This window comes from Typha latifolia, chromosome 7, assembly GCF_019914945.1.
Source record: "Typha latifolia isolate L0001 chromosome 7, TyphaL0001v2, whole genome shotgun sequence".
NCBI classification, from domain to species: Eukaryota; Viridiplantae; Streptophyta; class Magnoliopsida; order Poales; family Typhaceae; genus Typha; species Typha latifolia.
This window is the reverse complement of record NC_133092.1, coordinates 4,773,449-4,789,775: the sequence shown is the minus strand read 5'-3', so window position 1 is coordinate 4,789,775 and position 16,327 is coordinate 4,773,449. Positions and strand designations below refer to the sequence as shown.

The 16,327-nt window shown below is 35.0% G+C and overlaps 2 protein-coding genes and 1 non-coding gene across 3 annotated transcripts; 2 read left to right on the top strand and 1 right to left on the bottom strand.

Moving 5' to 3' along the window:
- The first annotated feature begins 5,761 nt into the window (after positions 1-5,761).
- LOC140792600 (GDSL esterase/lipase At1g71691-like) lies at positions 5,762-8,594 on the top strand. The gene is made up of 5 exons (XM_073143681.1): positions 5,762-6,068; positions 6,284-6,405; positions 6,569-6,808; positions 6,975-7,224; positions 8,095-8,594. The coding sequence occupies exons 1-5, from the start codon at positions 5,771-5,773 to the stop codon at positions 8,328-8,330; spliced, it is 1,146 nt and encodes a 381-aa protein (XP_072999782.1). The 5' UTR covers positions 5,762-5,770; the 3' UTR covers positions 8,331-8,594.
- Positions 8,595-9,164: 570 nt separating this feature from the next.
- TRNAI-UAU (transfer RNA isoleucine (anticodon UAU)) lies at positions 9,165-9,238 on the top strand. The gene has a single exon. It is a non-coding gene; the product is annotated as a tRNA-Ile (tRNA).
- A 2,167-nt stretch (positions 9,239-11,405) lies between these two features.
- LOC140792195 (glucuronoxylan 4-O-methyltransferase 1-like) lies at positions 11,406-12,245 on the bottom strand. Its single transcript, XM_073143045.1, has one exon. It carries the CDS (start codon positions 12,243-12,245, stop codon positions 11,406-11,408), a length of 840 nt encoding a protein of 279 aa, XP_072999146.1.
- Between the last annotated feature and the right edge of the window lie 4,082 nt (positions 12,246-16,327).

The following is a 16,327-nucleotide window of genomic DNA, read 5'->3' as shown; positions in this document are numbered from 1 at the left end:
CTTTAATCTTTGTTTACATAAATAGAAAAGAAGTTTCTAAAAGAGGGCAAACGTCAACTGGTCAGACCTCCTGTGTAAGTTTGACTTTCTAAATTTGGCCGTTCGACAGTTGACGCAGTAACTCATCTCTCTCCTCACCTGCCTCTGATGCTTGCTTCCGACGAATGGATGCTTCTCGCGTGAAGAAATATCTCCTCCACAAAGGATTTATCTTGTGCAAGACTCGCACGACACACAGCTCAAGAATAGAGTCTGATAGACCACAGAATTGAGAAGGCCGTGGTTTTCAACTCAATAACTATTAATTTCTCTTTCCTAATTATATAATATTAAATAAAATTAATCAGAAGTACCGATCATATCAATCGAAAATATGGATCACTTTGTATTTATCGAGTACCACTAAATCTATATCATTCTCCCCAGTAAATATATTGGAGGGGGAGGACTTGCGGCCATGTAAGCAGAGGTGCCTTGACGACGCTAATGTCGGTCCACTATCTTCAATGGCGGAGAAGGAGGTGGCCGGTCCACTATCTTCAATGGCGGAGAAGGAGGTGGCGTTGAGCAGCGATGAGTTTAGATCTATTCGAGTTGGAGAATTCAATGGCAATAGGATGGGATGAGCTGCCTACATTTGGCATGGCCACCAATCAAGGTAAAAAACCAAGCTTAATTGCTTAGAAAATCGTAAAGTTTATGGGAAAAAAGGGAGAAAATTTTTAGCACTTGGATGTAGATTTTCTTTTTTGGTTTTTCTTTTTTAAAATTAAAAACTTTTCATTGTTAGGTACTATAGCTATTTTATTTAAAATAATATAATTTTTGGGCTTGTAGTTTATATCTTAGGAACACTCTATTCTACTGTCAACTTGGAATGATACTTCAAAAATAAAATTTATTCTAACAAATTGAAGGTTCTAAAGATAAATAATAAAAATTATAGTGCGCTAACCCTAAAATTATGAAAATAAATATGTGAAATTTAATATTTTCTATTTTAAATGGTTGGTTTATAGGGGGTGAAAACGGATCTCTTTAAGTCCAACCAGACCAGCTACCCGATTCCGATCGGATCGAATATGAATAGAAAAATCTTATCCAATCCAGAAATAGATATAGACAGGAGTATAGTAAAATGTCCAAATTCGGATTTAGATATGGATAGTCTGTTAAGAAAATATTCGGATCTAGATACGGATTGGGTATAACTAATACTATTATCGAATACGGATTCGGATAACGAATACACATTTACACCCTAGCCCTGCCCTCTCTATCTTCCCCAAAATTGAGCCCGTACCCACCTCCGCCCCAAACTCTAAAATCTCTCCTCGGTGTCCTTGCCATCACTTATCACTGGGCACTATCACCTCCCTGGTTGCAGCATCACGAACCTCACCTCCTCCAGCCCCTACTCGAGCTTGACGGCTTGCCAACCTAAGTTCTCCGCCACCATCGCATCTCCGCCGTGACAGAGCTTCACTGCCATTACTATTTTGTTGCTTCACCAAGCTTATCATCCCTCCTCTAGCTCGTCGTGATCAAGCTTCACCGCCATCACCACCAAGCTCTGTCACTTCAACAAGCTCTGCCTCCTCCCTCCTCGAGCTCGCCGTTACCAAGCTCCACCTCCTCCCTCTTCGAGCTCGCAGTGACCAAGCTCCATGCGACCACTCTATCGTCGTCGCCAAGCCCTACATCCTCCCTCCTTGAGCTCGTCGTCACCAAGCTCCGCCGACATCACCACTCCGTCGCCATCACCGTGCTCCACGGCCATCACCACTCCGTCGCCGTCGCCAAGCTCCATCACTTCACCAATTTATATGTAATTTAATAGGTAATTTGAGTTAAAATCTATTTATAGGTACTTTGATTTATAGCTCAGAGTTAAATTATCTATTTTTGCTGGTTAATTAGCAATTGGTTTATTTTAATCTTCTTTTTTACTTGCTTAATTAGCATTTGGTTTATTTTATTATTTTGGGTTCAATGCAGTTATCTAGTTATTTGATTCTGAATTTTATTTTGAAAGTAAAATTGTAAGTTTACATATGATTCTAATTCTTGTTTTGCAGTTATCTAATTCTAATTCATTTTACTGAACATCTAATTCTTTTTTTAAAAGTAAAATTGTAAGTTTACATTCTTCTTTATTAATCTATGCTTTTGATAGATCTGTGCTTGTGTTCATTTAATTTTTTTCGAAGTTAATGTTAACTTTCCTCTAGACTTTGTATTTGAATATATTTTAATTTAATTTTTTAAAATTAATGTGAATGAAGTGATTGTATGTTGAAGTTAATTGAAGTTTGTAAAGTTCTATTTGTATTAATGGTCAATTGAAGTGATTTGTTATTTTTTTATGGTAATTGTGTCTAGAAGAAAGGCTATAATCTGTTTAAGATTCGATACGTATCTGTTTTAGATCTAATCCGTATTAGAAAACTATCCGATTCGTATTCAAAAATTACCCGTAGTGTATTCGAAAATTAATTCATATCCGTTTAGTTATGATATAATTTTAATTTTTACTATCCATCAAATATCTATATCAATAAAAAATATTGATCCGGATGTGGGTTGTTAAGCACTATCCTATCAGTATCCGATCTATTTTCACCCACATTGGTTTATATTCAGTTTTTTTTAATTAATTTAAATAAAATTATTTGTTTGAAGAAATTTTCGTGACTAGAGGAACTAATAAATTATTCCATCAATTAATAGGTTAATTGATTAGGAATTTCCTCCCAAGCATGCTCAAAGGTGAACCCTTTACTTTCTCGTAAATAAACACCTCTAAATGATTTCTTTCTTTTTTGTTGCTAGGATGCGACATATTTATATTATCAAATTATTAGAAAAATAATTTGAAAATGTTCTCTGCCATACCAATTAAATTAAAAATATTTTATTTTTAGAAGAAACAAATGAGAAAAAAATTCTAGATGATTTCAACTAATAAAATTTGAATATGCTATGTACATGCTTTATCTTTCAATCCTAAAATATATTTATATGGAAAGAAAAGAGCATATGGAAACATTTTTTAGATTTTAAGTGGGGCTAATTAGTAGTGCTATTTATAGATATACACTAATGAATTCTTACAAAAAAACATTCCCAAATTTAGAGTATATCTTCCCTAAAGGGGACAAAATCTAGATATGTTTTTTTTTTTTTATTCTTTTGAAAAGCAGCAACTATCATCCATATTAGGAAATATAGCTGCACCATATTAAAAGATTATAATTTTGTCCAATTTCTTGTCATATGATACAAATCCTTTATCTAATTTTGCAAATAAATTTTAATTTGGACAAATCTAGATCATAAATTACTCCTAGCTGCCAAAAGAGAAATAACCCAATTTACTAGGTAGCATTGGATGCAAATTAAGTAAGCAATTAAATATTACTTCAAATGATGAAAAATTTTAGTATAAATCCTTCCCCATTGTATTGTTATTGAGTCACCCACACTATCATCCACAAACTAAAGATCAAAAGTCTAATGTGCTAATACTTTGTAAGCTTATTAACTTTTCCTCTTTTAATTTGTTTATACATCTCAAAATTCAAAATTGACCTTTTTTTATCTTATATTTCTTGTAGGAAATTTCTCTTATTTTGTCTGCAAAGATGAAGGCTAGCCACATACTACCAATTGTCGTTGTCCTCCTTGTTCTCTCCACTGGTACTTATCTGACTTCATTAAACTAATAGTTTTCTAGCTTATATATAAATATATATATAAATAATAGAGAAAAAATCATGAAATATGAGAGCAAGGATGAAACATAACTCACCTGCTATCTATAAACTCAAGAGAATGAGGGTAATTTTTTTCTTTTATTTTATATATGTCACCCTACATTTTGTCTATACGATTAGTAAAGTCAATATCGTTTTACTTTAAATAGTGTCTCCCATTTGTTAAAAAAATACCAACTTATATCATATTATTTGATAGAAAGATACAATTAGAAAACGAAAAAAAAAAGGATATTATTTGTAATATTCTTGATGGCATAGTAATCATAATACGTTTGTTTTACAATAACAGGCATGGTGGTTGAGATATCTGGGCGTGTGTTTTTCCCCCCTGAGCACACTTGTTGGAAGACCATCCAAACTGGGCAATGTCAAGCGGCGACATGTGACACTACATGCCTAAAACAAACACAAGGCAATGGTGTCTGCAATGGTAAAGATTGTCGTTGCTCCTACTCCTGCGATGGACCTCCAAATTAAGATTTAGATTCATTTTAAGCAGTCATTATGTTGATCTAATAATCTACGTGCTGAAGCCAGAATAATACAAGATGATATTATTTTTATGCTTTCTTTCCTCCTTCTCTGACTCTTTTCAGCCATTGTAATGGAGAAAAAAAATTTATAGTCACAGCTTTTGCTTAACTTTGAGCTATCAAAGACTGGAATAAGCCTAAATTTAGTCAAACCCAAGCCTAATTTTATTATTAAGTTGGCATGAGAACTATTAATTTCTCTCTCTTAATTGAACGGGTGAAATTAAATGATATTAAATAAAATTAACCGGAAGTACCATTTTTTTATAAAAAATAAAAAATAATAATAAAATGGTAGAAATTAACACTTCTATTATTAAGAAAACAGTTATAAGGATAAGTAATAAGAAAATACATAATTCTAATTTTTTTATTAATTAATCTAATCCCATATATAAAATATCTTATATACCCTTTAATTTATCATCAGATGAAAATTATTTTTAATAACTAATGGGTTGTATCGAATTCCTCGTTCAACTTTCCTTTTTTTCTGATAAAGATTTGAAGTCTATTTACTTCTTGGGCAGTAGTTGACTTATTTGTATGAGGATATCAAAGTTTGGATACTTACTGTAGATGTTCTAATTTATTTAATAGTTATGATACTTGTTAATTAAAAGAAAGTGGAATAGTATTGTTCTTCCTATCATATGTGCAAGATTCGAACTTCCAAACCCATTAAAGACCCCTCCTACCATTTTTTAGGAACTTGTGAAATTATTAATTTCAAAGCCACAATTGGCAAGAAGTTGTACTACAAATATATATATATAAAGCTACAATGCTTCAACCAAGCAATTAATTAACCCCACCAGCACAAGTTCAACCAATCGTAGAGGATGTCTCGATGCTAATTTATCACAAAAGTAGTACTCTTGCAGTAAAAATTTGCATCAAATTAACCTCACTTGAGCAGTAGTTTAAGATTTTACTAAAATCTTTTCAAATGTTATATGTTCATTATTTTTCTCAATATATTGTTATTTTCACCTGATCTATTGAGTTCTTTTAAAAATATTATTTTGTCGGATAAATTTAACTAATCATAATTAAAACTAACATTATATTTACAATATAATAAAAGCATATTATGCAAGAAAAAAATGTAACAGATATTTTATTCTAAATTTCAAGAAAGAAGAATATTTTGATTACGTACATATATATTTTAAGTTGAACAAAATCATAATATTTTCAAATAATATACTAACAATTAAGATATGTTAAACAACTTCAGTTGCAATTATGTAAAAAAAAAACTTTACTTTAATCCAGTTATCGGAATAGCAATCACCTACCAAACCACCAGTGGTCTTTGCACTCTTCCCCACATTGCCATTAACTACTCTTCAATAGAACAGTTGCAATGCATTAACTACTATTCCGTTTCATCTCCACTATATCAACCTCCTCTCCTCTTCACTCTTCATCAATCTCTCCCTCTAAATCTCTCTCATGGCCACCGCACTTCTATCTCCGGTGATGCTTTTCTACTGCTCTCTACTTCTATCATCACTATTCTTTGTTTCTAGAGCTCATGAGGGAGTAGTCCAAGGCAATGCAACTGGAGGCAGTGATGCCCAGAGAGAGTTGGTCCCTGCCATGTTCATATTCGGAGACTCTCTGATCGACAATGGCAACAACAACGACCTTGCCTCCTTTGCTAAAGCTAACTACTACCCCTACGGCATCGACTTCGCCGGAGGGCCGACGGGGAGGTTCTCCAACGGCTACACCATTGTAGATGAGATAGGTGAGGACGAAGAGCTCTTCAAATCTGCTGCATTTCTTTGAGTTTAGCATTGGGGTCGCATTTCATATGCATGCATGTAATTAGTCTTGTATAGTGTTTAGTGTTTGAATGTCTTCATGTTATGCCTTTAAATCTTGGTCTTCTGATCTTAAATCTATTTTATATATATATATATATATATATATATATATATATATACATGTATATATACACAGCTGAGCTTCTTGGACTGCCTCTAATCCCTCCTCACTCCCAAGCCTCTGGAGAAGGCCTTCTCCATGGCGTCAACTTTGCCTCGGCTGCTGCAGGAATCTTGGACATCACAGGCCGAAATTTTGTAAGGATATAAAGGAAAACAAAGTTCCTCTTTTGCATGCTTATTTTTCTTAATTTCGTATTTGTGTTCTGTCTTTTTATATTTAAATTGATGAAAAAAATATTTCTCAGTTAGAATTTTTATGAGGTACTTACATAAAATGTCTGCATGCAACGGTGCACAGGTGGGTCGAATACCATTCAATCAACAGATCAAGAACTTCGAGGCGACGCTCGATCAGATCACCGACAGCCTGGGAGCCGATCCGGTGGCGGACGCCGTAGCTCATTGCATCTTCTTCATCGGGATGGGAAGCAACGACTACCTCAACAACTATCTGATGCCTAACTATAACACCAGGAGCCAGTACAATGCAAACCAGTTTGCTGACATCCTTGTTCAGCAGTACTCCCAGCAGCTCACCGTAAGTAAATATTATATGCATGCCAACATATGTGAGTTTCCAAGTTGATCTCAGGAATCTTATGCATGTAAAAGGCTGTAAGCTAATCAATGCAAAATATGCACTTAAGATGGTGAATTATATATATGCACTAGTACTAGCTTTTTCCTATCTTTCCTTCCTTCAGAGCTTGTACAACCTTGGAGCTCGGAGATTTGTGATCTCTGGAGTTGGATCAATCGCTTGTATTCCAAGCATACTTGCACAAAATCTTCAGAGCCGTTGCTCGCCCGAAGTTGACAATCTCGTACTCCCCTTCAACGACAAAGTCAAGTCAATGCTCAACTCCCTCAACGCCAATCTCCCCCATGCCAAGTTCATATACGTTGACATATATCGATTGTTCAACGATATCCTCAGAAGCCCAGCATCTTATGGTAATTAAATTGATCTATCTTTTGTCGATCATTTCATTTATTTTTTTTTGAAAATGCTTTAGATCGCTAAGCATGAATTTATATAGGAAAATAATGCTCGGGCTCAAATCTTCCATTTTTCCCTCATAAATTATGCCTACTGCTATTTTTCGGATTGCATACTCCTAAAATTAAAATTATAATAAGGGAAATGATATTTGCAGAGCAATCCTTTTAAATGATAAAACTATCCTCTTATGATTTAATAGGATGAATAAGGCTAAAAGATTGAGTACGGGTATAATGATCATTTTACTTATGTTTGTTCTGGTAACTGTAATCGTTGCTCTATAAATATTAGTTCCTTTTGGTAAATGTCATATTTAACCATAGGCATAGTGGTGCATAGTGCTAATCAAATGCAAACAGGAAACTTTAGAAGTACAATAAAAGGTATGGTAGATTTTTTAGGGGCACAAATAATAACTAAGTAATTTCTGCAATCTAACACTCAATTTCCCTATTTCATTAATTACACAATGGAAAATATTAGAGCACTCATAAATAATTTACCTCTTTGAGCGATGGAGTATAAGGGGTTTATTTACAGTGCAGTGAGAAGAGGAGCGTCTCACCTGTAATAGAAAAATATGTACAACTTAAGTTATGTATGGGTTGATTAGTTACATAAGCTTTTAAGAAGAGTGTTGTTTTACTGATTGTTATTTATAAATAATGTAGCGATCGACCTTAATTCCTCTACCTCAACAAGCCCTAGTATGACTAATAAAGTTGCTATGTAAGAAATGCACTCTACTTCTAAATTACACTATCCAATGATGAAACCCTAACCCTAATAGAAGTATATATATATGCTTGAAAACTTTGTAGGATTTAGTGTGATCGACCGCGGTTGCTGTGGCATCGGCCGCAACAGCGGGCAAATAACATGCCTTCCCTTCCAGACTCCATGCCCAAACAGGAATCAGTATGTGTTCTGGGATGCCTTCCACCCAACAGCAGCAGTGAACATCATCTTGGCAAGGAGGGCTTTCTTTGGCAGCACTGATGTCGTCTACCCCATGAACATACAGCAGCTGGCCAAGCTAGAGCTTGAGCCAAATTAAATTGAAACTCTCTCTTAGCTAGCTTGTGATCATAAGGAGAGATAGTATAGTATAGGCTTGGCTTGAGAGAGATGAGCAAGTGAAGTTGTTATCACTAGTGCATCTACATGCATGCGTGGCTAATGTACACTTTAATTTACCATGCAGCTAGTTAGTTACATGGAAGTTAGTTAATCCAAATGCATGCAGAGATACAAGTCTCTCTTAGTTTTTTGGTTAATTTATTTCTTCTCCCTTCACTGTTTGATTTCAATTTGCATTAAGTTTTAGGGAAAAATGACATCTCTTTTAGCTAGCTGTGCATTGTTTATATCAATAAGTAGTCTTTAGTTCTCAGCCTCAAATAGTATGCACTTATGATGAGAATGATCCTCCACAAATTAGTTAAATCTATAAGAATAATTCAAATTAAAGATTCATACAATACTAAACACAAGCTTTTATTATAGGGTTCTTTTGCATGTATACCCTTTTAAAATTCCCTTATTTATGTATAAATACCACCTTAAAACACTTAAATTTGTATAGATACTCATAAAAGTTAAAATAAGATATCATTTTTTATTTATTTAATAGTGGACCAAAAACACACATTCTCTTTTCCATACTGCTATCAAAATTAGAGCAATTTTGTCATTCCATACAAAGACAATAGATTTTGAAGGGTACTTAAATAAATACCAAATTTGGAATATACACTAAAAAAACCCCTTCTATTTTAAACACACACACACACACATATATATATATATATAATGAGTGGAGGGTTGTGAGAGCTTGAGAGAGAACAATGTGAGTTTCCAAAGTGAAGAAAGAAAATGAGACTCTCAGCTTGGTCCCGTAGCTCAGTTGGTTAGAGCGTTGGTCTTATGAGCCGAAGGTCGCGGGTTCGAGCCCCGCCGGGACCAATCTGGATAATATTAGAATGTTTCAGAGCTTCAATTAAAGTTATAGAAGTTTCTAATTTTTTTCCCCTCCCTGCCGAGAATTGTTGATTGATGTTAAATTTTTTAGCAATAGCGCTTATCTTGATTATTCTTTTTTTATTATGTAAAAGTCTAAAGGTTAGATATGGGTTAGATAAAAGTTTAATCTTGTCTTGATACAGAGATATTAAACTTCACCGAGCTTTAGCCAATATTAAGCCACCTAGTCTATGCTTCAAATTGTGTGTGTCATCGAATTATTGCTTCAAACTAAACACCGTTGAGACATTGCTCCAAGCTGTAGTGCTGTCGATCTGCTCCTCCAAACCAACTGCAGCACAAAGCAATCAATCGAGTCAAGTTGTTAAGCTAAGCCACCACTAATTACTAAACAATTTTTCTCGACAATAATTGTTTTGGGCTAGATTCAATCATACAATCTTTTTGGTTGTAGAGAATAGTACCTACAAACTCTACTAGAGTTAATTGGTAATAACATGTATCTTGATACATATAGGAAATTAGCATCAAACCTCAAAGACATAAAAGATGCGACAAAACCAAGGCCAAATGAGAAATAGACGGTAGAGTCAACGACAAAAAGGAGGTGACCGGAGGAAAGTAGCAGAGACGAAATAGAAAGCTAGCTACCACATGGTCTGCTGCTAAGGGGATGTGAAGTCAACATAGGGGAATGTTTAGATTAAGATGACGTTGGTGAGATGGTGGTTACAAAGATAGAGAAAAAAGGAAAGAAAACAAGATAGAGAAAACAAGGGGAAAAGACAAAAAAGAGGGGATAGGATAGCAGAGAACGACAAAGAGACGAGAAAGGATGAGGGGGAGGAGAAAGTGATGGTAAGGAGAGATGACGAAAGAGATGGTAAGGAGAATGGCAAGAGGAACAAAGAAAGAGAGAGGAAAAGAGAAAAAGGTTGAGCGGAGGAGAAAGTCCCTCCCCTTCACCTAGCCATTTAGTTAGAAGAGGGCGAACTCTAATATGGATTATACGATCTTTTACATGAAAACTATGTTAAAACTATGGATCATTTTTACTCAAATCAAATTAACCACTAATAAAAGCAAAGATAAAAACCTCTTATAGATTACCCGCTGAATCTCACAACTATAATGATTTGGTTCTCTTCTACATAACCAAAAAAGTAAACCATAAGTCATCCAACTCATCCTCACCTTTTTAAGACTACTAAGCCCTCTCGTATTATTTCTATGATAGAAATTTTGAATGTAGACCTTAGTACAAATCTTTTACTAACTAAAGATCTCTTGTTCGCTAAATTTTGTAATGAATTGCTTCATGTGGTTGATTGTACTAATCTCTTCAACTTTTGAAATTTTACGAACTTGTCTCAGTTATTTTTGAGATAATGACTTGTATCAATAAACGATGATAAAACGATCAAGAAGAATCCTTAAGCGCTCAAATTTTATCTTCTTTGATCAATAAAGAACTCTCTTATATACAGACCAGGCTATTTGAATGCTTACATGGGTAAATAGCTATTTTACTCTCGGGCAGACACATTCGAACGCTAGATATGTGTTTGAACGAATGAATGGATAGTTGAATGTAGAGTTTTCGTTTATATGCTTTTGTATATTTTTTTCATACTACTTCAACAGTCATCATGACATTAACTGAGTACTTTAATTGTGATTTTAAAACCATTTCGAATATTGTAACTTTAAAATTAATCTTTTATTTTAATATTTTTTATCAAATATCTTATGCCTTGTAAGTAGTTTTTATTGATTAATATAAAGTTAGTTAAATTTTGAATTGTATTATGCGGTTCAATGGTAGCAAGAATTTAGTGGGACTTACGGACAATATTTGTTAACTTTTTTTTATTTGTCTATTTTCCGGTGAAAAACCTATTGCGCTTGCATTGGTTATATATATATATATATAATATTGTATGAGTTTTATATAACTAAAGTTGTTCGAACACATAAAACAAGCAAATTAGAAAATCTTGATTTCCTTTCCCTATAACTGATATGTTTCACAAATGGCCCACCATCCTAATTAATGTGTTCAATATTAATTCCTTCCTTATAACAAAGAAATAAAGCAAAATTAGAAGAAGCATAAAGTATAAGAAGCATAAATCGTAGCTACTACTGTTCAAGGGCAGAAGGTCTTGCCCATATTAGTAGCACCTCTATGGCTAGGAATAGTGAAGTGCCTCAAGATTCCCTCCTCCTGCCTCATATACCCTTCGCACAGCAACTTCTTACTGAACTCATCCTCCACATACCTATTCACGTCATGCACAAACACATCGGTGCTCCTCCCCTCCGTCCTCCACCTCGCCGCCATCCCCGCCGTGTATATCGCACCCATTCTCCCCGGCGCGCCCGGTTGGTACCCGGTCGGCGCGTCCACCATGATCACATCCCACTCCCTCTCGTACACCACCTCCGGCAGCGACCTCAACGCCAGCACGCACCTCGAACTCCTCACGTCGCCCACCGTCGTGCACGCTGGCAGGCCCGCCATCCCCAGAAGCTCCTCCGCGTCGCGCACCTTGGTGTCATACGTCACGTGGTACGACTCCAGAGTCGGGAACTTGAGGCGGACGGTCTCGATCCAGTCGCCGTCCTCCTCGAGGAAGACGGTCCGGCCGCCGTAGTTTAGGGCGCTCCACATAGGGCTGTCGTGGCCGAGGCCGAACACGAGGAAGTTGCACGGGGATTTCTCCCTGAGGACTCGGGCTGTGACGTTGATCTCCTTGAGCTTTTGCTGGGGAGTGATGCTTGAGGTGGTGTAGTGGATGATGGTATCGGCGAGGAATTCTGGGATCTTTGTGCAATGGCTGCTGCTGCTCTGCCTCTCTGAGTAGTTGTTGGAAAGTGGACTGGTTAATAGATCGTTTAATTTGAGCATGAAGAAGACAGTGAAGAAGAGGAATAGAGCAATGAGGGTGGGCTTGAGGTAGAAGGTGCCTTGGATCTTGGACCTCATGGGTCTAGTTTTGGATGATCAATGTAATGGAGATTATGGAATGGAAGAGATAAAGAGAGGCATTCATGTTGATGTGCTTTTATAGATAGATAGATAGATAGAGGTTAATTTAGAGGTACTGCATGCACGTTTGCCTCCTACCAGCAAGAATTTCGTGCAACTATGGCCGAAAATGATCGATCATGCATGTATATATGAACAATACATGTGCGAAGGCATCCAGTTTTAGATGTGACTACTTCGTGCATGCTTCTATGTTTGGACTTTGGACGACCAACAATTAGAGCTAGCTAGTTGGAGATCATAATATATATGCATCCCAGCAACTAAATTAGCTTAATTACACATTTAACATAGAGATAAATATATAGGTTGTGCTTGTGAGCTAATTTAGTTGGATCTAATCTTAAACTTAAGGTGATATTTTCTTTGATTCCTAAATATATAAAGTTATTTTCTGAGGAAGGAGCGTGCTCTCCACTTCTCATATTGATGGTTTATAACATAGACATGCAGACCACTACTTCAGCTCTCACTAAGATCGGATTGCCTGCATCCCAGGTTGTTGTACTTGACTTGGCTCCCTATCTGGCAGCCAATAGAGCTGCCAAATATTCTGGTTGTGGGAAATCCCTACATTCTGGAATACAGACTATCTTCTGCTCTTCTTACATCGAACCAATCATGTATGTATCTTGCTGTCCTGTGCTCGAGGTACATGGGACAGGATCGTGGTCGAGTCGGATGCTGACTCCATCGATCATAGAGCTGCTGACTGAGATTGGGAGAAGAACTTCTTATAGATTGTGGTCGGAGAGTGGAACCCTTTTCTGTCGGATGAGTTTGAGCGTATTCTCCGACAACATAGGTTGGACCTTAGTTTTGACCGGAATGTAATTAAGAGTATTATATGAATTACACATTATATTTTATCTATTTTATGTTTCACATTTCATTTTTAATAATTTTATATGTCGATCCATTTTTTTCTCTATAATTCTCGTTTAACACCTTAATATTATTTTAACTAATTAATATTAATTAAATTACTAAAATACCATCACAATTATTTTTCTCCTCTCTACCCCTCCTCTTAAGAAAGTCAAGATTAATTTAGATATTTATAAATTATTTTATATATTATAATAGAATATTTTTTTACTGGAATAATTTAAATTAACGGAGGATATTAAATGAGAATTATAAGAAAAAAGTATGAGTTGGGTTACAAAAACCTCAAATATGAAGTGTGAATCATAAAATAGATAAAATATAAGGTGTGATTTGTAAAATTCTTTATAATTAACTATCGGCTTATTTTCATCTCTTTAAATAAATAAATAAGCTGTGCCAAATTCATAGCTTCAAAAATGTGATCACGAGAAGAATTAAAACAAACTACTGGATCATCGACGCATTGATTATGTGCATTTAACAATCATCGTTTTAGTTTGAAGTTTTGATCATTTTCGAGTTTCTTTTTTTTTTCAAATTTAAAAAATAATATTTCAAAGAGAGACATGCAAAATATTAAAAATTAGGATTTTCAAATTTCTAAAATGAGTAGAAAAATATCATATATAAATAAGTTTATTATCATTGACTAGCAATTAGGATAAACTAGATGTAATCAAATTTACTACCCTAATTAGAGTTATTAATATTTTTACGATAGTAATAAATAAATTAAGACATATTGCTCATGTTACCAAATATATCTTATGTGATGCTAGGCAAAATTAAAGTTATGCCACACAATATATTTACATACTATCATTAAGAGGAAAAAAAATCAATGAAATGGAAAGTGATAAAGTTAAGTAACCAATGCAAATTTTAAACCTAAAGCACTGGTCAATCATCATAGCCATGTATTCATGTGATTAAATCTTACAAAACCCTAAATGCGTCAACATCTTAGTTTTAGTCGAAATCGATTAATTATGGTCAAAATAGACCGTTCCAACTTAATACTGATCATTTAGGTATCAATATTATTTTAGATAGGAACCGACCAATCTCAATCCATTTTTGGTTTTAATCGATTCTTGAAACTTTGATCATGATGCACCTTTGTAGACCTGTTGGCATATTCTCTACTTTTCGACACAATTACAATTGTCGAATACATGTAATTATTGTGTTGGCTCATATTCTACTGTGTGCTTAGATGAACACAAATTAGTCAACTTAAATTGAATCCCTGGTGCAATGCTAAACACTACTAATCTTTTTACTCTATTCTAAATAATTATGTCACTTTTTATCATCTTACTAAAGTAAAATAGTTTGTATGGGAAGTGTTTTACTCTTTATTTTTTTTTAAAAAGAGAGAAGATAATACAAAAAAAACTTTGGAATATTTGATATATTAACACTTAGCATAATTTACGTGTAAAATTATAAGATATATCTCATAGTGCATGATGAATAGACAAGATAAAAGTATTTATGAACTAAGTTGTAATGAGAGTGAATATTACTATACCATCATGCTACCACAGTTCAGTCTATTTTGACCCAAAACCATACGGTTTGAGTACAGCAAGGATCTTGTTTTGATATTCACCTGGTTTCCTCTAAAAGATACTTATGTTTTTGTTCAAAGGATCTTTTCTAAATCTCTAGCTATTTTAATTACTGCTTACTGCTTACTGCTTACTGCTTACTGCTTACTGCTTACTGCTTACTGCTTGATAATAAGGGTTGTGTAGCCTTTGTTTACTTAGAAAATGTCTCTAATTGACGAGCAATTTTTATTGACTTTGTGTAAGAGATGATGACGAGAGGAGCTAACGCGAGCTTACATTTAGCTGTTTCTTGTCATTCTCCTCAGTGGTGTGCACAACAAGATCATTGCCCTGCCATAAAAGATAAGCCCTCCACTAATCAATCTACCGAGTAGTAATATTGAAACATAAGCTATTTATTTCTATACGTTGTTATAATTTATTTGGTAGCTCTAAATAGAATTATCCTCTTTAATTATTATACTTATAGATATTTTTAGACCAATCTTAAATTATTTCTCTTATTGTTGTATAAATTAATTCATCGGTCATTAAAAATTTATAATATCAAAATTTAGTTAAATAATCATTAAATAGTGTTGAATAATACCAGGAGTTAGTTCTCGATAGGACGACTAAAGAGAAAGCGAATAGACGAGTAGTTGAGAACTCTGAACGCTACCAACAAACTTGGTAAAATAGCAAGCCAGAAAGCGAAAGTAGGGAGGGGTAGATAATAACTTAGTGGCAGAAGAAATATTATTATATTGATAAGTTATAACATTATATCAATTTAATTAATAACTAATTCCTTAATTTCTAAAATAAATAATTAGGTTTAAAGTAGGTTTTACATCTATGTTATTAAATATCATTTTCCTGATAATTATTTGTCTAATATTTAATATTTATGAATATATATTCTTTCTACTAATTAATTTATTTAATGGGTTAATAGTTTATTGGGTTGTAGATATTGTGGTGATCCAAAAAGGCTAAAAAGGGTCGAGTAGGCCACGGGTCCATTCCATCTTCGTCTTCCTCGCGAAGGTGAGGAGGAATAAAGGGGGATGGGTAGAATTAAGTCTCACCGAAGACTCTTCCCCCCTTACTGACGGAGTGTGGTTGGCCAGAATCGGCGAGCTTGAAGTGGTGAAGCTCGTCGACCCTTCGACGTCGCCAGCCGAAGGGTGCGGCGACGGTGTCACCACCTCAACGCTAGCGGCCAAGGAAAGAGACTGAAGAAGCATTTTAAAAGAGTCCTCACAAAGAGGGAAATGTTCTAGGCAAATAAGTTTCGGTCGAGAACATCAGAACCGGAATTGAATCCGGCAGCCGCTGGTGGAAGGCCACATGGCGCAGCCTCCCTAAAGGCCCCGGTAACCCAAAGGTGGGTACTGACGAGTAGATCTTCACCTGAGGAAGCTCCTCGCACAGGCAAGGTGATGGCTTGAGGTCACCGGCCAGAGTATTTCTTCGACTAAGCTGAAAAGAGGAATCAGCTAATCACGGCTAATTAAGGCATTAAAACGAAATTAGACTTGCGAGTATATAGATGACCGACCGGCGATT